At 39.1% G+C, this 22,371-nt stretch overlaps 1 protein-coding gene across 1 annotated transcript; it reads right to left on the bottom strand.

Moving 5' to 3' along the window:
• Window positions 1-456: 456 nt before the first annotated feature.
• Window positions 457-21,116, bottom strand: cilp2 (cartilage intermediate layer protein 2). Its single transcript, XM_017701379.2, has 10 exons — window positions 20,954-21,116; window positions 14,446-14,541; window positions 13,021-13,290; window positions 12,697-12,879; window positions 10,953-11,108; window positions 8,784-9,101; window positions 8,431-8,539; window positions 7,081-7,238; window positions 2,615-5,043; window positions 457-1,842 (listed from the first exon to the last, which is right to left on the bottom strand). Exons 1-9 carry the CDS (start codon window positions 21,009-21,011, stop codon window positions 2,627-2,629), a joined length of 3,765 nt encoding a protein of 1,254 aa, XP_017556868.1. The 5' UTR covers window positions 21,012-21,116; the 3' UTR covers window positions 457-1,842; window positions 2,615-2,626.
• Between the last annotated feature and the right edge of the window lie 1,255 nt (window positions 21,117-22,371).

Below are 22,371 nucleotides of genomic sequence, written 5' to 3'. Positions count from 1 at the left end.
TGCATTACAGCCAACTTCTGAATCCTGCATGAATCCCCCGTCTTGGTTTTCAGCCACTCTGTCCACAATCCACTCTCCAGATCCAATAGGAAAAACATATTGTATCACTTGGAACTCAAATCTACTTCTAGACTCAAAAAAGGGAATCTAACACTATGAAACCTTTTCAACCTGTGCACTTGACATCCCTTTAGAGCCATGGGTCCTTGAGGCTTTTGCATGCTCTTTGATTGTTTGTCTAGTCCAGTGGGAAGAGGACAGGTGCAACTGGGTTAACCTCATTATCTGTTATATGCCTTGAAGGTATCCAATTAACCATCGAAAATTTCTTGTGCACTGGCCTGTGGATAACATGAAGAAGAGAACCTCTGGAATTGCCTGGGAGTTGCCTGAAACAAAATGCTCTCATTTGTTGAAACAATACAAAACAAAAAATCCCTTAAAATGCAATGCTCATTTCATTTTTCTGAATATTTTATTATACACTGCCATGTAGCATTGTGAAAATGTTACACATCAAACATTTTCTCAAATCAGTTTTGATCCTCAAGTATTTATTCATAGGGTGACTGAACACCAAGCAAGTGCAACTGCATATATTTGTCACTGGTTAGATATAAATCAGAAAATTATCATGTCAGCTGAAATGTGCTTGCAGAAATATTGCTCACTGTTTGTTCTATAAATTATGAATTATTTGTGTTCTGGTAAGTGTAAAACATTGTGACATATCCCTTGCAAAAAAGTCACTTTGGCTTATGGCTTAGCACAACGGCGAGATTCCTTAGCAATATACAGTAAGCAGCTAATACATAGATTGTAAAACATACTTAAACTAACACATTAGCCGCCCAACTTTTAACAGTCCTACAAGTGACTGGCTCATGAAAGGTCTTTGTTTTTTTGGTGAGGGCTCTCAAGTCATTTTCAGAATTATTGCACGTCAAAAAACAATATATAACCTATATACAAACCACGGATTTAAACATGCTAATTCACTGTCGTGCATAAAGGTGGTTTGGAAATGCTCTATTTTATGTTGGAAATGTTCAAGAGGTAGTTTTTAAGATGGGATTGATCTTGGTGTCTTTAAATGTGCTAAGTGGAAAATCCAAACTGAGGACCTAAGGCTAATGTGTCATCCATCGTAATCTATTCCGTCCAAACTCTTGCCATAGGTTCTGTTTAGTCTACTGGCTAGATCTGCTTTCCTTGGCCAATGTTAGTTCTGCTTTGGTCAGACTGAAGAATGACTGGGCTACATCTGGCATATTTTAATTTGGAAAAAGGGAGAAGACAGAGTAGCATCCTTTTTTGCTCCATTGAGTCTGGTCCATTCCACCCCATATGTGTCCTCTTCTACAGTAATGTCTTTGACAGAGTAGCAGAAGCCTCTGTCATTACATCTAAGCTTATTAGGGGGTTTTATTAAAGATGAGTAAGAAAGCATTCCATGGTAAAGAATTTATTCGGCCTGTTCAAATATTAAATGTATGTGACAGAAGAAAGATTCAAAGACTTTGGTGATAAACGTTGACCATTTTCATTACTGTAATAAATAAATGTATTTATCCTGAATGTTGCTTTGGAAGCAATTGCCCTGAAGATTAAACAAATGTCTCATTTTATCAAGTGATTTTTTTTTCTCTCTTGGAATGAAGACGCATGTAAATTCCCTTCAGACTCCTGACAGAATATGTCCTTTTGCTTGGAACAGGGATTGTGACAAATAAAAGGGTCTTGCCTCAGAAAACACAGTATCCAACAAGCCCAGACTGCCCAGGTTTGTCATTTCATCATTTTTGTGAATCTCATGTCTTCATCTTGAATCTCCCCAGTGACCTTTACATGGATGAGAGGACAAACAGGTTAATCCCTGTTTAAAGATGCATTTAATTTGAAATGAGAAAAAAAAAATCAAATGTACAAAATCAAACGTTTTCCACTTACCCCAGATGTAGGTGATCAGCCAAAACAGGGTTGGTGTCCAAATTTCACTTCTTTAGTTTAGTGCTGGAGCTACAAGGCTAACATACACTATTAGCCAGTAGTTACCAAAATCTTTTCTGTAAATACATCTCCTTCATTAAGGTCACCCAGACTTGTCAATGTGGTACAGGACAAAAATCCAGAATCCGAGTCCAATTTGCATGCATGCACATCGTACATATGGACACTAGATTACATTTGTGATTTCTGTTGTTTCAAACATTTATCATTAAAAATTCCAGGTTAACCCATATTTATAAATACAGACAACAGAAATCATAAACACAATCTATGGCGTTCTACATGACATCTGTCATCTAAAGTGACTGCTCCCAGTGTTCAGCAACACAGTGAAAGTTTGTTCATTATTGTAGTTCATAAGTCTGTGCAATCTTAGTAAAGACAAGATGTAGTTTGATCTGGATGAAAGAAATTTTGGGGATGTATTTATGGACTAATTGCCATTGATGTTTAATGTTCGTTAGCTATATTAGCCTCACAGCTCCAGTGCTGAAGCAAGAAAATATCAAACATGTCTTGGTAGATTGACTACATTTTAAGGAAGTCGAAAATAGTGTACATTTGATTTTTCGCTGAAACATGCAAAATAATATAGTAGATTAACCTCTAGGCAGCTCTACTGCCTGGGTTGAGTCCGTGTCCCAGTTCTCCTCCTGCTTGCACTGCCAGTTCTGCGGCCCTGGGTCCTGCCCTGTTGGCCAGAGGGATACGCCACTACCTGGGCTGACCCTCTTCTAACCTGCATTCCTTGTGATTCCCTCATGTCCCGAGCCATCTGTGCCAAGGTTTGGCCTGGATTCGTTTGCAAGCGCTGGAACAGACTCTCACGATTTACAGTTCTTTTTGGGCAGCTGAAAGTTAAAGCCACTCCAGATTCTGACTTCATCTCCCTGGAGAAACCATCTGAAGTTCCATCAAAGCAGCGGCCTATGGCAATCTCCTTGGCAATTCGTGGGTTCTGATCTGTGACAGTGTAGATTCCGTAGTTGTGCCCTAGCGGGTCCACAGGAGCTAACATGTTGAATGCGTGAGATTCATTGTTCTGGAGAACAGGTGGATGTTTTGTAAGGTACTCTTGCAGCAGACTGTTGATGCCTATTCGCCGACAGTTGCCTTGTGGAATGACAGTAATGAGAGACCGGTCAACAGCACCTTGGTCAAAAAGCATACCGCCACATTTGAACTCCAGGCAAGCCGCAGAGGTGTTGGGATGGCTCAGGTCACGTGTGCTGCGGATGTCTCTAATTCCATAGAGCTGACCTCTGGTCATTGGATGGGTGCCACCAAGGTTCCTTGACCGTACCATGACTTCTGTTGCCCCATGGATCTTCACTTTGATGTAGCAAGCTCTGAACTCCTGAGGATTTGGCCACCAGGATAAGTAATCCCCAGTCCATGTTGTGAGATCACTCTCCTCAAAAGGTACCACGTTGTACTCATATTTGTCTTTCTCCACACGAAAAAAACGAAAATGATTTGCATCAACAGGTGCATTTTCACATGCAATTAAATTTTGATAAGGATATATTGGTCCATTGGTTTCATCAAAATTATTAGGATTAGGTTTGGCCAAATTTATTCTGAAGGCTGTTTTTTTAAGTGCCAGATCATCATGATCTGAACGTTGGTAGTCTAACTTGTCTAAGTATGGTTGCGACACACCAATAATATTAGGATTCATCTTTGGAGCAGATGGGGCTGCCTCAAGTTCTTCACCTCCCATTATGGCTGTAACATAAGCTGTGTATGCATCAGGTCTCTGAGCATCACAGAAGGCTGGGAGGCAAGCACCATTAGATCCTGTTATCACACTGTCAAATCGCCCCCAAGCTCTTGGATTTGAAGAATAGCCAGGCTTGGGCTCCAGGTTTATTAGGTTGATGACTACTCCTTCAAGTTGCTCAGTAGGCAGGAACTTGTCACTCATGTATGCCCGTACCTTCACATAGCAGCGCCGACTTTCAGGTACATCTAAGTTGAACAACCTACGTTCCCTGATTTCCATGTTTCCAATTAAGAAAGTGCGCTCTTCTCTTTTTCTCCTTCCATTTTCACCAGTGGTAACCTGAGTAGGTTGGAAGTCACCCTCCTCCTCCCAGATACCTGTATCTGGATTAAGAGACCACAGTTTCATAGCGGGAATATGTTCTTGCATTTTGACATGCTCTGTATCCAAGAGCACTTGGACTTCACCTGCTCCGAGCACTTCCTGGTTTGCCTCATCTCTGAAATCAACAGAAAACATTCCATATGTCCTCAGAGGAAGAATGTCACCCTCGTCACCCACAAAGTTTAAGTCTCCTGGTGCAGCAGCAGCTGTTGTGATGTTGCGAGGATCAAAGAATGTGACGCTGGCTTTAACTGTGCCCTCGTACGTTTCCCCAGTGTTTTTGTGGAAGGAGTTGGGAGGTATGACCAGCTGACCGATTGGATCTTCGCCTTTTATTTCACCCAAATAAATAGTGTTGGTCTCTCCAGCATCAATGTCAACTGATTCTTTCTTTCTCATGACTTTTACGTCATGGTACACTGCACCACCTCTTCTATCAAAGATGAACACTTTGAGGGTATCTATGAACCTTTGTGATGGGTCCACAAAGTTCACTACTAGGCGCTGGGTGTCAGAAGGGACTTGAATTGTGAATCCACCCTGATATCCTGTGGTTCCTACTCGTTCCTTTCCCATGTAAATGTGTCCGAAGCGCAAGGGTTCGTTGTTGTCAGCTGCAACCACCCTACCCCGTACTAGCACTTTGGGCTCCACACACTTCTGGCAGCCACATTCACTCACAACTTTTATGGGTAAAATGTAGCTCCCGCAGTTGATCTCCTTTGCCTCCATTTGCTTCACCCCACAGCAGAAACCAGATGCATCTCTGCATCGTAGGTCAAAGTCCAGTGATCCAGGGCATTTGTTGTGAGGGCAGCGACCAGCATTGTAGAACTTCGATTCTGTACCTGGCTGTTTACAGTCTATCGGCAGTCTAATCAGGTGACTTTCAGGAGTAATATTACATGCTGGGGCACCTTTAGCTGCAGAAAACAAAAAACAAAACAGAAAAAAATTAGCTTACAACATATATATATATATATATGTTACAGAGTAAATGCAAAAGACAAAGCGTGCAATCAGATATTAAATCTGAAAGTATAAACAAAACAGCAAAGCACATCTGCAACAGATCAATAAAGTAGACTGGCATGATGAAACATCATAATTACAATAGAAAGAAAAGAAAATATAACAATCACATATCATTGCAAATCACAAGCATACGCTGCAAGGGAGCAGCTGCAGCACTGGAGGAATAAGAATTTAGAGAGATTAAATGTTCCTCTAGAAAAGTTCCTCTACAAAAAAATAATGCAACCAGTTTAATGAATTCACAAGACAGAATATTGTTAAGAAGACACACAAATTATGACAAATTGCAAGTTCATTGGTAAGCACTTTTTGGGAGGGTTACTTTAAAATGTATGCTGGTACAGATTATTGATATCCTGCTTAAAAAGGTAATCTCAAATCTAATCCAAAAGATTACTATATTGAAGTAAAGTAATCTGATTACATTTCTTTTGGACTAGTTGCCCTAACGTTATTTAGAATGTATCTAATCTGATTACTCTCTTTTTTCTGTAACAGAATACAGTTACATTTTGTGTATTTGATTATACACATTCTCTACAGAGAATACACATTCACATTTTAATGCACAATTACTGTTTAATACAAATATAAATTTGACATATAAAGGAAATAAAAGCATAAAATGTGGCCTCTACAAAAGTTATAAATATAGTCTATATTTTGTTTCATTTTTCCCCCATATGTTTCCCCCATTGTGCACAAATTCCCCTGTAGAGGATGCATTATCATGTAATTTGACCAGGTGTACAAGCGTTCACATCTACTGTTACTTCAGTAGTGCATTTTATCCAATGTGCAGTGCTTTCAGATTTTTTGTTGTTTGTTTTGCCAGTTTATTTTCATTATTTTAATCACTGTTTGTGATCATTGTTTGTTTGTCATTTTCTTCCAGATATTGATTAAAAAAAAAAAAAGATAGTAGTATTACTACCAGTGAGGTTGGTTTAACATCTATTACACTTTGAATTCCTGCACATGTGTTCTTCAGCCAACATTTAGCTTGTTTTCAGCCAAACTGATTTATTTTTCATTCCAATAATGATGACGTGATTTATGGACTTTATGGACTCAAGAATTCAGTAACTTAGTCGTTTTGTTCACTGAATGTCCAAATGAGGGAAAACCCCATGAATGCTGATTTTCCTAAATGTTGGCAGACCATTTAAAGCATATGACGTCATGGCAGAGTTCACAGTCTCCAGTGTCTCTAAATTAATGACTGTAGTCAGATGGTGAGACATAATTACCACATTATACCACTACTGTAAAAGCTAGTAATTCATCTTAAGGAAAGCTGCCATGTAGCCTGATTGAGTACAATGGAAATGAACTTTGTGAGAAAGTGTTCTGTAGCTGTAATGAATTAAAACACAACAACATTAAACACGACTCACATTAATCACTCTACTTTCAGAACTGTGGAGTGATTCACAGTTGCATTCACTCGAGTTGCAGGACAGAGTGATCATTCAGAAAAAAAGCTGCGGCTGATTGTTTTAGCACACCATGCTGCAGACTCTTTTTTGTCAATCTATATCTTGGATAACAAGCATCGTGGGAATTAGCACAATATGCACGGATGTGGAAAGGCATACTTGTCTGACGAGAGCAAAAAAAGAGGATTTATGGAGAGTCTTGGATTTCACTTCAGTATCCAGAGCTCCAGAGCAGTGGGAAGTTTTAATGTGGCCATGGTGACTTATTGACATCAATTCTTTGTAAAGAAAAGAATGATCTGCAATCTGTACCAACATAAACATAATAAAATGTCCCTTGCCCTCATGCTGTTAGGCACTGGAGGTCTAAATTGGAGACATTAGTACTTCATGATAGATTTCCTCCATTTTTTATCTTAATTGACAAAAAATATTGTGATGACCTCCACATACTCATCCATGGATATGAATTAGTTCTGCGCTTACCGAAAACAGTTAAGAAGGCTGGAGTGGATTTGATGCTGCCTGTCAGACTGTTGGCTTTGCAGTAATACTGCCCGCTCTGTTCTGATTTCAGGTCACGCAAAACCAAGTCTTCTTCATACTTGTACATTTTCTGGTCCAGCAAGGTTCCGTTGTGATACCTGGTGGCCAAAAGAATCAGTATGACTGTTAATAGTAGTACTAACCCTTACAAATGAGGGTTATGATTTTTGCCAGTTGTAACAAAAGCATAAGTTGGCATTTCATATTATTACTCAAACAGGTTGAAGTATGCAGAAAGTGCAGATTGTAACCTTTTGATACCACTTTTGTTTTGGTAAGTAGAAGAGGAGAATATTTTATTACCATTTGAAATCATACAAGAAATTGTGCTTTAAATTTTTGCCATGTTTTTGTCACATATTGACACAGAAACAAACAGAAAGACAAGCAGAGTCAGATGACATTGATGGGTTCAAGTGCAGGTTCAGTCTATCAATATTGATGTATCAATGTAAATATATGTTATATCCTGTTCCAAAGTTTGGAATCACTTGTCATATTAATATTCATCCATCCATCCATCCATTTTCCAAGCCGCTTCGCTGCGGGGGGTGCTGGAGCCTATCCCAGCAGTCATCGGGCGGAAGGCGTCATATTAATATTTATTGTCATATTTAATAACATATACAGTGTAGACTGAAATACTATGAACTATATGACAACATATTTTTAGATGTTTTATATTATTTATATATACATACACATATGTATACTGTGTATACACTTAGTCTAAATGGCTATTAATTACAAATTATGTTTCTGAGGAGAGCTGATAAAATAATACACTTTCATAAGGAAGGGGAAAGTCAAAGGACAATAAGTGAGAACAAGAGGAGTTTCCAAAACTGGACTTTTGGTAAGAAGCTGCTGGAGTTCTCAGAACAATGGAATGTCCACTCCAGAGTGTTTGGGCTTACTTCTATTACTTGAGAAGCAAAAAACATATCCAAACTCTAAGACTCAACTTTGGAGGTGTTGAAAAATACGCCTTCAGATTTCTTTGGAAAACTAAAAGTGAGTCTTCTGAAAAGAATGGAAGCTGTAATAAAGGTAAGTGTGGACACACTAAGAAGTGACGATTTTATTTCATGTTTAGTTGTCGAGGCTTCAATTTCTGTTAAATATTTTTTCAGCTTTTTTCATGACTTTGAAAAATGAAGAACTTTAATTTAATAAACTTTAGGTTTGTAACATGACAGAAACAACTAAAATCTTTCAAGAATATAAGCTAGTGTGAGAATTTCTATGAAGAATTAGATGCTGAATTAATAATCATGACTATTTTCCTACCAGTAATATTTGTCTGGGTTGGGCGTTCCTGTTGCTTTGCAGCAAAGAATCACACGTTGTCCCTCATATCGTACTTTGTCCTCAGGATGCTTCAGAATGTATGGCTTCTCTGTAAGGCAGAAAGGTTCCAGCTGCTGTAAATGCACTGAAGCAGCTAGTCTAATAAATTGCAACTGTGCCTACAGTAAAGACATAAATACAGCTCTCTGTTTTCATCTGCCGTAAAACTGCCTCCAGAAATCGTTGTTCCAGACAATGTTATTCTTGGTTGCTGTCTGGGTGCTGTCAGGTAATGCTCACTGCAGCTGATTTGGACGTTTATTTATTGTAATGAAATGCTTCACTGGCCTTACCTGAGGACCTGAGAAGAGCCCGTATCCAGAGGCTCTTGCTGCTGTTGTTGAAAACTGGCACAGTGGCAGGAGCGAATTTCTCTTTGTTGATGAGCAGTCGAGTCTCGGGGCCAGAGCACATAGTGGGGATTTTAAACAGACCTTTAGCATTTGTATGGGTCCGGATAACAGTGGGTTGGTCTGAAACTGCCACACTGGCTCCAGACACTGGCACACCAGTTACACTCAGAACTTCCCCCTGCAGTGTTTGTCCTTCACATACACAGTGTCTGCAGTCCTCACTGGGACGTCCCTCAGGACACGTGATTTGACACACTACTACAACATGCAAACATACAAAGCATTGTTTATTTCAGGATTATATTTCAGTGTGAAAGGTGTTTCAGCATTTGTGCATGGAATTGCCAGTTTATTAGTTACACCTCCACAATGTACCACCACTTGTTGGCCATTTTATCAGAAATACCTGCAATATATGGCCACTTTGGAGGTGCACAGTTAGCCTGTCTGCTGCTGCACCATTTATCAGCCCCCTTTGCCCTATCTATCAATGGAAAGGGAGCACCGTACAACCACTGACCAAATATTACTTAGCTGTGGACCATTCTCTACCAACACTGTGGTGGCATGTTAGTGTTACACTAGTACTGTTATTAGTGTTTTAGTGTAAGCACTGCATGCTGGTGTAAGCACAGCATGCTACGTAGTCTGTTATGTGTGGGCTGTGAGTTGCAAAAGTTTGGAAACCCCTGACAGGGGCTCTGTTTAAACTACATGTAAAAAGTGGCCCATATCTGATTTACTGCCCACATTTGATTTCATTGTTTGGTTATTAACATTATTTTTGTAATGCCACCTGTACCTGGCATCAGTCTGAACAATTCACGCTTGTGAACTGACCAGCCTGTAAGAAAAAAATGATTCACCTGGCATGCTCATCTAAACACAGCTGTCCTCTATATTTACCTTAAGACTCAAACTCCTTTCACATGACATTGAACTTTAACGTGCAAACTGATACATTAAACGTGGAGGACAAACAGCAGAATGACCACCCTGGATGAAATCACATAAAGGAGTAAAAATGAACTTCTGTGCTTGTTTTATCAATGGAAGGCGACCAATCAAAGAAGGAAAGATCAATTTAATATGTTTACCTGCCATGAAGAAGATTGCTAACATGCTCGGTACCAAAATGGCAATATATGTTGGAAAAAGAGACTTGATGTAAGTGAGTCTCACTTTGCTCTTTTGTTATTCTCTTTTCTTTTTTTTAACTATCCTTGAAGTAAAGCTGATTTTGAATAACTCTTCGAATTCTATTTTCAGAGATTATGTTTATTTGTTTACATTGCCTGCATTTGTGTCAATCCTACACAGTAAGAGACGATGCAAAATGCTGCCATAGTATCAGGCAATTTGATGATGTTGCCATAAAGGGTCTGTTGTGAAGATCTTATGATGAAAATTCAATTGTATTTACATAAAAGATGCATTACTTCCTTTCCTTCTGTTTGTTTTTTGCTGTTCACGCTGTCACACAAAGGACAAATCTGTGTCACATATGAAGAAAAAGATCAGATTTGGCCCTTTTTTGCTTGCAGTTTTAATGTAGTTGTCTAGGAGAAACCTCATCCTGCTAAACATGAATGAGCCAGGTCCATGTGCCTTGCATACAAAAACAAGAAAACATTATAGCAGAAGTACTCTGGAAGTCAACTATAGACAGTTGTGGAAAACCATGAAGTATACTGTTTTCTGAACTATTCAAACTCATCCCAACCATTGGGAAACTTATGTAGTGTTTAAAATGCTTTGGATTTTCCTCAGACAGTAAAATGTATCATAATCTGAGAAGTGCACAGCAGGGAGAGGAAATTTGGATTTGGGTCTAAAGCAATGCAAGCAGCAAGTAAAAGTTTGTCTGGGTCCCTACTGGACCTTCTCTCGCCTTTCATCTGTGGTCAGTTGGTGTACTATTTTTATTCATAAGTGACAGTTAAATGTGTAAAGACTTATACTCATATCACCACAACATACACTACCATGCAACTACCAAATAAAATCATGGTCCCTTCCCATTGATGTGCTTGAAAAGCACACCTTCATGGTAGGTGTTTCTAACAAACTGGCAATTCAGTATATATGTATTTTTAATGCATGCAGCACCTGTACATGGCGTATTTCCACACTTCTGGACTTCTACTGGCCGCCCTTTGCATTGGAGCTTTTCAGAGGATTTGATGCACGTTCTCCGTCTGCCTCTTCGACCTTTCCCACAGGTCACTGAGCAAGCGCTCCACAACCCCCACTGACTCCACTTGGCTGCTTGGACAAGTGACAGGGGAATGCTGCAGTGAGTTTACAAGGCTGACCTTTTAGGGATCAAATCAGCCTGTCTGGATAATCTGCATGGATGAAAGCCTCTTTGAAGAGGTGGTACATTGATTTCTTGATCAAAGCCTACAAAGCTTTTCCATACATGGAGATGTGTCATAATTAAGCCAGCTAAGTGGATTCCACACGTATCATTAAAACATCAAGGGCTTAATGTCCCAATGAAAGCTGCCATTAGTTAACAATGTGCCAGTCTTTACTCAGAGATCTTGTTTGAAGTCAGCTACTGTCAAATGAGAAGTAAACATCTGCTCTTTTAAACCTTAATGAACAAAAGTACCAAACATTTATTTTTGTATACTATGCAAGAAGCTATTTTATTTCAGCAAAAGTGAATGAGAACACTGATGAAGAGTTTATACACTACCACTTACAAGTTGCTTTAAAACTCAGTTTAGTTGCAGATAAACTGTGCATCCATCAAGTTCAAGGTCTTAATTTTTCAGGATCTATTTCTGAGGAGAATTAGATATAAGATAATCCACTTGCATAAGGAATAGGTGAAAAAACAAGTTTCCAAAACTGGTGTTCAAAAAGATATTAAAAGAAATAGAGAAAACTGGATTCCTAACCACCGTGCAAGACCCGGTAGACCACCAATAATGTCCCCGTAAGATAAACAGCACTTAAAGCTGTCATCTTTGAGAGAGAGGAGAAAATCAAGACCCTCTCCTGATTCAGATCTGAAAACATTAACAGGTGTTTCTGTCCAACCTTCCACTGTTAGAAGACTCAGCACTATGGGCCTGAAAGGATGTCTAGCTGTCAAGAAGCCATTACTGAGATAAGAAAATTGGCGAAAAAGAATAATAAATGTAAACCAAAGAAACTGCTGGTGTTCTCGAAACAGAGATCATCATCATTGCATGTGTTTGGGATTATTTGGATTGTGAGAAGCAGAAAGTGCAACCAACTTCTAAGACTGAGCTTTGGAGATGTGGAAAAATATCCCTGCAGATTTCTTTGAAAATCTGAAATCAAGTTTCCAAACAATGGAAGCCGTAATAAATGTAAAAGGTGGACACACTAATTCCTGAAAATTTGACATTATATTTAGCTGTTGAGGATTCTGTGATTTTCTGTTATATCTTTTCTGCCACTGAAAAAAATGAATAACTTATGCTTAATGGCCATTTTGACTGGAATTCAATAAAATAAATGATGACGTTTGCACAGAACTGTATAAAAGTACTATAATATGCCGGTCCCTAGGAAGCTAGAAAGCAGTTAAAAAAACTTTTTCAGAATGATAATATTCAGAATGTCTCACATTTAAAAAGTTATAACCAAATCCTGAGGGAGATCGCTTGATGCACATGCTAATTCTTGAATAGAACATTTAAATTTCCTTTTTGTTGTTATTTAAATATGCTTTGAACTTGGTAGTATTGCTTATAAACAATATTTATAACAAAAAATATTAATGAGACAAGCGATTCCACTTTTGGTGGTGTTGTAACTCCTTAAACAAACAGTAACACCTTCTTATTTAAATTCATTTTGCTTGGCTGGTTACCTTGGCATGGTGGGGTGGAGCACTCTCTGCGCTCGGTGTGTGGGCCGGGACAGGTTGGAGTGAGCAGCACAGGCAGAGACTGAGTGCTCATGCATTTCCGCCGACGCACCTGAATGCCCACATCATTACAGGCAGTAGTTGAACAAGGACCCCATGCGCTCCAGTCCGTCCAGTAGGCTTGAACTGAAGCAGTAGAATAGCATGTTAAATCAATATTTTCTTAAAAACCATAAGCACACTGATCTGTCTCTGTCTTGTACACTGCAGGTCATAGCCCACAGCATGGAGGAAGCTACTGTGACTGACTTGCTTGACTAATAGTACCTGGTGGACACTGGAATCGCACATGGTAGTTGGAGCAGATGCGTCCATACGGCTGTTCTTTATTGATACACCAGAAGCCCTTCTCCAGGCTGGAATGCACCACCTCCCCGGTGTCCGAGGCGGCTACCCAGTCAGTGGTGCGGGCCTCCATGGCCACTGGCCGTGCACACACCCTTTCTCGGTAGTAGAAACGAATGGCCTCCAGCCTCTCATAATCTCCATTACCACCTGGATGATCGATGTTGAACCAGGATGTCCACTCTGTCACTCCTGTGTTGCAAAGATCCAGAGGCTAAAATTACACTCAGGTAAAATAACTGTTACTTCAGCTAAATGATGACTCAAGTAGAAGTAAAATGAGGTTAAGAATATCAGAATTTCTTACACTCAGAAAAAAAGGTTCTGTAAACAAAGGTAGATTTTGTCCTCCAAGGTACAAACTATGTAAATGTACTGTCAAAGGTGCACAATGTCTTTAAGATCCAGTTGTGTCCCATAAAAGAGTTTTAAGTGTATACTCATTCAGGTTTCAAAATATTTATATATTAATATGATCGTGAAACAAAAATTGAGTGAACTTTCTGCTATATTCATAGATCAGTGGTTTCCAAATCTGGGCCTGGAGTACCCCTGCCCCCATAGCCCCTCAGGATGGTCCTGTTAACTTGTTCCCATTGGCTCTATAGTGACCATTCCACCTGCAGAATGATAGAATTGATTTGGACACAGTTGGCTCTCTGTGAAATATCGTCACTCTGCATTGAGCTGCTAGCAAGCACTGGGGGGCGAAAGGGGAGAAGTGAAAACCTCATGCTGTGAAAACAATTCACATCTCTTCACAAAGAGGACTATATATATAGAATATATTCCATCAGTATTGAAGTGTGTATAGAACAAAAAACAGTCAATTAGCTGATTAGTTGGATAAGATGTGTTAGAGCACAGGCTGGGTACTCTAGCACCAGGACTGAGAACCACTGCCTTAGCGATGTTGAGCAAAAGTGTACAAGTAGTTAATAAGTGTCTCTGCTCAAAGCTTTCCTTTTTAATCCATTATCTTTCAGTCCAAGTCATACTCCAAGGATTGCATTAGATATACCAGAGAAATTTGTAAAGTCATCCAACTGCTCCTCCTGTTTCAGTTAAAATAGTTGTTAACTGCCAGTGTTTCATTGCTTCAGCATTACATCGACTCATATTGCTTGGCCCCACATTCAAGGAGTGCTTATGGTTCTGATTATTTCAAAATTCACACTGCAGGAAGTCACACTTATTTCATATCATTTTGTGCATTAGACACTGACTATCCTTGCCACAGATATTATTCATTATTACCTCCTAGTTCATCATCAGCCAGGTGACTGCTCATGACACCCAGGTGAACTGACCACAACACCAAAAGAACATTAGTTCAACCATAATGACCTGTGGTCTGGGGTTCGAAGATGCTGTTGTAGGCCAACTTTGTGTTCCTGGTCCTTTGGCTGGACCTACGTACCTGCGAGTTGTTCCAGCTAGAACCTGCAGGCAGCAAGAGAGAAAATAACATCACATTGTCACAAGAAAACTGGAACTTTATAAGAAGGAAAAATCCTCAGATTCCATTCAGAGCCGTTCTGGAACATTTCTGTTGGCCTATTCCACATGCTATGCTCACACAATGTAAAGGCCCAGTGATTGCAACTGGTATTAAATAGTGAAAAACAAATGGAATGGAGTGAACAAGCTGTGTCTTATTCATTTGCCAGGCACTTTTATCAAAAGTGACATGACTGTTAGATGATTCAGTCCACAATCAGTCTGAAGTACTTAAAGATTAGTTCTTGACGACACGTTCCTGTTTGCAGTTCATTGTCAAAACAGTCCCTAGCCAGCATGTTCCTCAGGTTGCATGTGTGTCTGTGAATGCAGATGGAATGCTTTCACTTTCAAGGGTGAAGTCTGTAGAAGACACTTGATCTTCACGTTCTGTCCCTCGGGTGTCTGCCTTTTCAGTGTTCTTTGTCATGGTGCCATCAGGAGTCCAAATGACAGCCTCATGTACTCATACTACCCCCAACACCCAGAGGTTTCAGTAGCCCGTCTGGAGTATCTCCAGACAGATGCGTGTGAGCACCTGATACCTGATCTTATGATGGTCAGCAGAAGGTGTGCGCACAGTTCTGCAGACCACAGGCTCTCTTCTGGAGAGAAAAAAAGACCTGGCCCCTGCACACATATGGAAAAGTACTGCAGCCTAATTGTATCAGATGTATCCTTCCTCTATTCTCTCTTCCATGACCTCCTTTCTAAGCAGCTGTAACAAGAAGGATGTGCTTGTATGTATCAGACTTCTCAGATTAAAGGTGCTGATGTAGGACTACATGTTAATAAACGTTTTCAGTCAACCAAGTCGTTAAAATGTATCGTTCAGCCCTCTGGAGTCCATGAACTCGCCTGATGTTTCTGTATATGTTTCTCTCTCTTTTTGTGATAATACAAAAATATGGTTCAGAAACTTCCTGAATCTGAAGAGTCACCTTTTCCATTCTGTCTTATCGCAAGATCATTTCGTGACTCACATCTGGAGTTGGAGTATGAAGAGGGGTTGAAAAACATATCATCTGCCTCTCATGCTGTGTAAATTCAAACAGCAAGGCACCATTGAGAAGGGCCCTAACCCCCAAACCCCAGGCACTGTGGATAGGGCTGCCCACCACTCCAGGCAAGTGAGCTCATTGCCCCTTAGTGTGTATGCTCACTATTGTGTATGTGATGTTTTACTGCATGGATGGGTTAAATGCGGAGGTGAAATTTTCCCGTTGTGGGACTAATAAGGGTCACTTAAAAATGGCAGCAAGACAAAGCATCTGGGCCTACAGTTGATGTTGCAGAGGTTTATCAACTCAGCTCAGGGGTTAAACCGATGAAGACCCTCACATGTAACAGTGCTGGTGTAGATGAAACATCTTCAAGTCTATACTTCATAATATTTGATTTTGCTGTGCCTATTAGTTTTGGTTTTGCACATCCAAATCACATTCTAGAACTTCAACTTCATGGGAGAGTAACAAGGCAGACATGATCAACTGTGGTTCCTAAATGAGTCATGAACTAGACATGGGCACAGCTTAGCAGCTAGCCACTGTGCAACCTCTGTATAGGTTTCACCAGACTTCCTACCTAAACCTAGTATTATAGCTGCCCTCCACAACAGCTGCATCTATTAATATAAATCTTCACACGCTATGAAAGATTACTTTTCTAGGAGTGGGCTGTGATGAAAAAATCATGCGCACAGGCCATTCTTTAGGAGGTGACATGTCCAGGAAATGTAGCTCATCTGTACTTCCCTCCAGAAATAATGCAGTGCCTTGACAGTTGATCGTTATTGGCTCTATTTACGGACACACACCGAAGCGCTTATCTTCAGCTTCATACCTTAGCAGTTCTCTTCCCTTGGCTTATTGTGAATAATAAAGCACATTTTCAATGTATTCCTCTACCTTTGGCAAATTTTTTTATGCTACTTGTTTTTTTTAGCCTTTTAACACCAAAGCTAGCACGCAAAAGAGTAACATCGCATCGTTACTTGTCCCTTTAACACAATTAACTGGATATCCATTTATTATAACTCTTGCGAATACTCAAAAATATCAAAATGATTCAGAACTCACATCCCTATGTGTTACCTCAGCTAACATTACTAGCCTAGTCATATTGTAACTGCACCTTGCACAGTTTAGCTTGAAAATGGTTTATAAGGAGGTTGTTAGCTGGTATCAAATGTGAAAAATTAACTGTATAAGAGTGTAAAATGAACTTTAGTTTGATGTTAATGGCTTTGACTTTATTCGAAGCATTTTTGGAGCATTTGTTTTGGTCTATTAATTGTTAAAATTTCATAGGATGTTACTGGGCAGTTACTGGGTAACTTTTCTTTGACATTACACAGTTACTATAAACGCATAGTTGTTGCTCACAACCTCTTTATAACTGGTTTAACTTTGTACATGCAGTTGTTCCATGTTCCAGAAATACTGATAATAGAACAGTACATCATGATGTAATTGCCCACCCCTGGTGCACACATGCTGTAGAGAAGTTACTGCTTCAATATAGACTATGCAGAGTTTATTGGACTATTCCTCAAACTGCCCTGCGTGGTCCCTTATTGATTGTGCTACTGTGGGCTTTTATTTCTTAAATTAGCACAACTGGGACCTTAGTGATCTCCATGAATAAATGGAGAGATTAAAATGCTTTGGTTTAATTTTAGGCCCTCTCAATCTGAAGTTTAACAGATGACCTCATTTCAAAAGATTTGCCAGGAGGCAAATAATTCAGTCAACATCCATCTTCCTCCCAAAAATAACTCAGCACAGTAATAGGATACTGCTGCACTAGTCCATATGGATGTTGTGGGATTAGCTGTGGCAAAATTTATGTTGCAGTGGAAACAATAGGTTAGCAGCAGCCAGAAGTATGCAAGCATCTTTGAGCGTTACACATGGGTCCTCTTAACTTAGCCGCTCCCTCATAACAGCGAGGCTACTGCTGCATTCATGAAGCAGTGGTCATTTAAGAGAGACAGTTTCCTCTGAATCCTATGGCATTTTCTAGTTTTATTTTACAGAGTTAAGCTTTACCGGTGTCCTTCCAGGTCTTCTTACGTCACCTTATAAAGTCTGCACTGTGTCCAGTTCTGCGCAAGTACAAAAAATCTATTCATGCTATTTTCAGTGTAGGTGGTTTTTTTTAAAAAGTATTGCCTTTTACAAGTGCCTTGCTGCTAAAAGCCAGGAGCTAATAAAAATAATGCATTCTTAAAATTGCCTTGAAAAAAAGGAGCTTCTGTCGGAACTCCTGCACCAATGCTTAGCTGGCAGCGATACAACCCTGTCTACAGATCTGGGATTGTTTTAGGTATTCCAGATGCTCGTACAAGAAGAAAATGTTATGTAAGCTCTTGGATAAACTGAGGTTTGTGGAGTGGTGTGATGTAGATGCGGCTGTGCAGCTTAAGCGTAATAACGGGTGGCACTGGAAGCTCTGTAACGCTGGCATCTCATGGAAGCCCAGTAACAAGCGCTTATTTGTTCAAAATCAGGCAGACGGGAACCGCGGCCAGCTGCTGGTCTCCTGACCACATTCCACATCCCATCATGTATTAATGAATGTGAAGGAAAGCCAAGAAGATTTTTTGAGCGTGTGTGTGCGTGTGTTTACTCATGGTTTGCAGACATGTGGAAGCAGTTTTGCCCTGTTGGCTCATACCCTGGCTGAGGTGCACTCAGATGTTGAGGTTTGTCTGATTAGGTTCAGGATGAGATTAGAAGCCACCAACTAAACATTCCGCAACCTCTTCTCGAGTTTGGGTTTGGGTCAGATGCATCTGTGCCCCATTATCCCAAATGGAACTGTCTCCCAGCACTGAATAATGACAGAAAGCTAGCCGCAGCGCTACCTCTGGGAATTTAAAATGTGATGTGATCTTTCTTTCCATTTTTATCATACAGTCTAAAGATCAATGACATGCACATGAGCTGACGTCGTTTATTACAGAAGAACACTTCTACATGTTTACCCAGAATGCACCTCATCCATTGTAACTTCTCACAAATCAGTTCTTTCTTCCCACTCTTGCTTCTTGTTCCACATCAAAGTGCCTGAGATAGATATCCTACTCAGGGGGATTGATGCCCAGTTGAGTGGCGCTTCAAGCATCTGGACAATGGATCATTTAAATGGGGCAGATGAGCAAGTGGTAGTATTTACTTTGGGTGTGCCTCGCCGCATCACGGACGTGCCGTCCTGGCATGGGCCACAGCAGCTTACAGCTCTTTACTGAATGACTGAGAGACATCTGCTTATTTAAAACCCTGACTTAAGGCCAGCGCCAGTGCCGTTCACTGGTTTTCCATTCCACCGGAGCTGCAGCTGTCTCCTGTCATTAGGAAACAGGTAATAAATTCCACTAGGGGTTGATGTGGAGCGGAGATGAAAGCGAGTGACAGAGGACAGACGAGAGGTGTGAGAGAAAGATGGAAAATCAGTTACCTGTCACGCTCACAGATATTTCACTTGAACATGAATCAGAAAAGTGGAAGTCGGGTCTACTTTTTATTCGCCTCTCAACTGTCAGTATTTAGTGAATGAGTTTGTGGAGGATAAATGGGGACAAAAAACTGCAGATATTTGTCACTGATGTTCTTAGTGGTCCTCAGACTAGTCAAATAATTTAGGTTTTCAGAGAATAAATGGAACTAAACTTCAGTTATTGGACAAATATTCCCTAGAGGTCAATAATACCCATTTGAAAGAAACACATATGTTTTCATATATTAAGACGGTATGTACAATATAGGAATGATTGTGGTTTTAAAATGTATATTGCTGTTGTTCGAACAGAACCTAGTTTCAGCAAAATGGTAATTTTACAGGAGAAGGAAAAAACTTACTTTTTTTGCTGCGACAACAGCAATATTGTGCCATTTTTGACTGTTGAAATGTATGCGCATGTAGATTAGGTATATTGCTGTTGTCAGAAGAAAACCTTATATCTCCAAAATGGCAACTTTACAGGAGAAGCAAAGAACCTACTTTACTTTTATGTAAGTCAATAGAACCAGACTTTTTTCCAAGTCAGTTTGTGTCATTTATTAGTCCATTCATCATGAAATTTACACACAATGGGCAAAGGGCAACAGGTATTTTCAAATTATGCCAGAAACTGAAAAATGTCAAAAATGGAGATGTTTTCTTCTGACAACAGCAATATGTAATAGTGTAGTTTTTAATGTCTACATATGAGCCCTTGTAATGAAAAACAGTAAATGTAAAATCATATGCAGTAGCATTGGTTGGTGCCCTATATTTAAAATAAAGGAGTCACTAAAAGGGTAATAAAGCATAGTTTGGCCTTTTAATATAAAAGGTTGTACAAATAAAAATAGAAAATTAAGTAACTGATATTCCAAAAAAGTATGGAATGGTTCTTCATTGGAGGGGCTCATATGTCAAAAACCTATTTTACTTTTAATGTAAGTCAATGAAACCAAAATTTTTTTTTCAAGCATATTTTGGCTGTTTCTCTTAGTCCATGAAATGTACACACAATGTAAAGGCCAACAGGTATTTTCAAAATATGACAAAAAAATGAAAAAAGAAAAAAAAAGATTTCTGAGAGCAGCGATATATTTTCTTTGAATATGGGTTCTTAGAATTTAAGAATTTATATACTACTTTAAAACAAAAATAAAATCAAGTTGTTCATTTGCTTAGAAAAAGTGGAGCAAATGGTTTCTAAATGTTTTTATGATAAACTCAATGTTTACAGTTGATGTGCAAAAACTGAGCAAAAATTTGGACCTTCTGGGGGGTCCCTGGGGACCACTTTGAACAACATCTCTTTGGGGAACCAAAGGTTTTCCGTCATTGTTTCAAAGAACTATTTTAGGATACTTTAATGTTAGAAGCAATAATGAAAAACCGATTTGTTTGTCTAAATAAGTAGATGTAATATTGGATTATACTGAATCAATAAAAAATTCTGTTGTTAAAAATACCTGTTTATATATAGACATGAAAGACAACTGGGAATTCTCCAATTTGGTGTCTCTCATTAAATCTTCCACTTCATCAATCACCCAAAAGGATGTGCAAAAGTATAAAATGGAATAAAACGAATGCGAAGAAAAAACAATGATATGAATGTACTTGAATCAAATGTGACATTGGTTTTACGTGAATAACGTATACTACAGTGTTTCAATATCTGAAAGACAAAAGTGTGTTGATGTAATATATTTTATTCATGTGGAAATAAAGTACAGATTAGAATGAAGTACATTTAAGTGCTGTACAGCATCCAATTCATATATAGCTGACTCTATATATCTATATAAAGCTCCCCTCTCTTCAAAGTCTTTTTAAAGGCAGATTACTGACATACCTTGAGCCAGAGTGAAGACAGAGCACAGTACCAGTGCCACCTGCACCCACGTCCACATGGTGCCACTCTCACAGGCAGACTGCAGCGGGTTCTTCTGGGCTGAAAAAACTATAGTCTGCTCTGACTTGACAGGAAAGAATTAAACAGGTGGGTTCAGTTTCTTCTGTCCTTCAAACCAAGTCTGATGAATGTTGCACATTTCTGAGAGAACAGAGTTTTAAAAGACAGGCAGTGTGGCGAGTGGTCCAATCCAGCCCCCTCCTGCCTGCCATTGGCCAGAGCACATTTAAGCACATCTGAAAAAAGACAAAGGTAGGAAAGGACTTAATGGTGGAGCCTCGCTTCTTCTTTGAAGGACCATTTCTGTAAATGGGACGTGTGAATGTGAAGAACCTTTTTGAAGTTGCAAGAACGTCCACATAATGTAAAGGTTCTAGAGGTTTTTCCTAGACCCATACATCTAAGTGAAGAGCCATCAAGGAACAAGGTACTTGGAAACATGCAAAATTTCTTGGATAAGTGTAAAAAATGTTGAGAACTACACTCTTAAATATAAAGGTGCTGAGAGTTCTTTGTTCTGAGTTGTAAAAGAAGCACTTTTGGTTCCCTAAAGAACCTTTCAGTGAATGGTTCTTTGAATATTTTTTTAAAATGAAATGTGAGCAGGAAGAACTTTTTCTGGCAAAAAAAAGCTTTTTTTGAAAGAGCCTCTGAATAATATAAAGGTTTTTGGAAGAACCCTTAAATTAGTAAATAATCTTTTTTATTATGTGAAGGTTCTTTAAACCATTAAAAGGTTCTTCACACTTACAAATTCCATTTTAAACATGTTTTTTTCTTTCCAAAAGTGGTTCTTCTATGGCATTTCTCAAAGAACACTTTGTGGTATCTTTTTTAACAGTTCAGAAGAAGAATGTTTGGTTCCCTATAGAACCTTTCAGTAAAAATTCTTTAAAGAATCATTTTTATAAATGAGATGTGAGTATGAAGAACCTTTGTAAAGTTGAAAGTGCCTCCAGAAAATACAAAGGTAAAGAACCCAAATTGGTAAAGAACCCTTTTATTATGTAAAGCTTCTTTAAATCATTAAAGGGCTCTTCAAATTCCCATATATTTTTCAATCATGGTTCTTTAGGGAATCAAAAGTGGTTCTTTTTCTAATTAATTACTTAAAGAATCCTTTTTGGGCCTTTTTTTGACAGGGGAGAAGAACCACTTTTGGTCCCCTAAATCTTTCAATGAATGGCTCTTTAAAGAAACTCTTTTTCAAAATTGTGTAAATGGGATGTGTGAGTGTTAAGAAGCATGTTAAAGTTGAAAGAACGTCCATGTAATGTAAAGCGTGTACACATTTTTCCTAGAACCATATGTCTAAGTGAAGAACCATTAAGGAACTTGTATTTTTAAGCATGCAGATT

Source organism: Pygocentrus nattereri, chromosome 15, assembly GCF_015220715.1.
Source record: "Pygocentrus nattereri isolate fPygNat1 chromosome 15, fPygNat1.pri, whole genome shotgun sequence".
NCBI classification, from domain to species: Eukaryota; Metazoa; Chordata; class Actinopteri; order Characiformes; family Serrasalmidae; genus Pygocentrus; species Pygocentrus nattereri.
The sequence above is the reverse complement of the archived record's forward strand: the minus strand, read 5'-3'. Positions and strand labels throughout refer to the sequence as shown.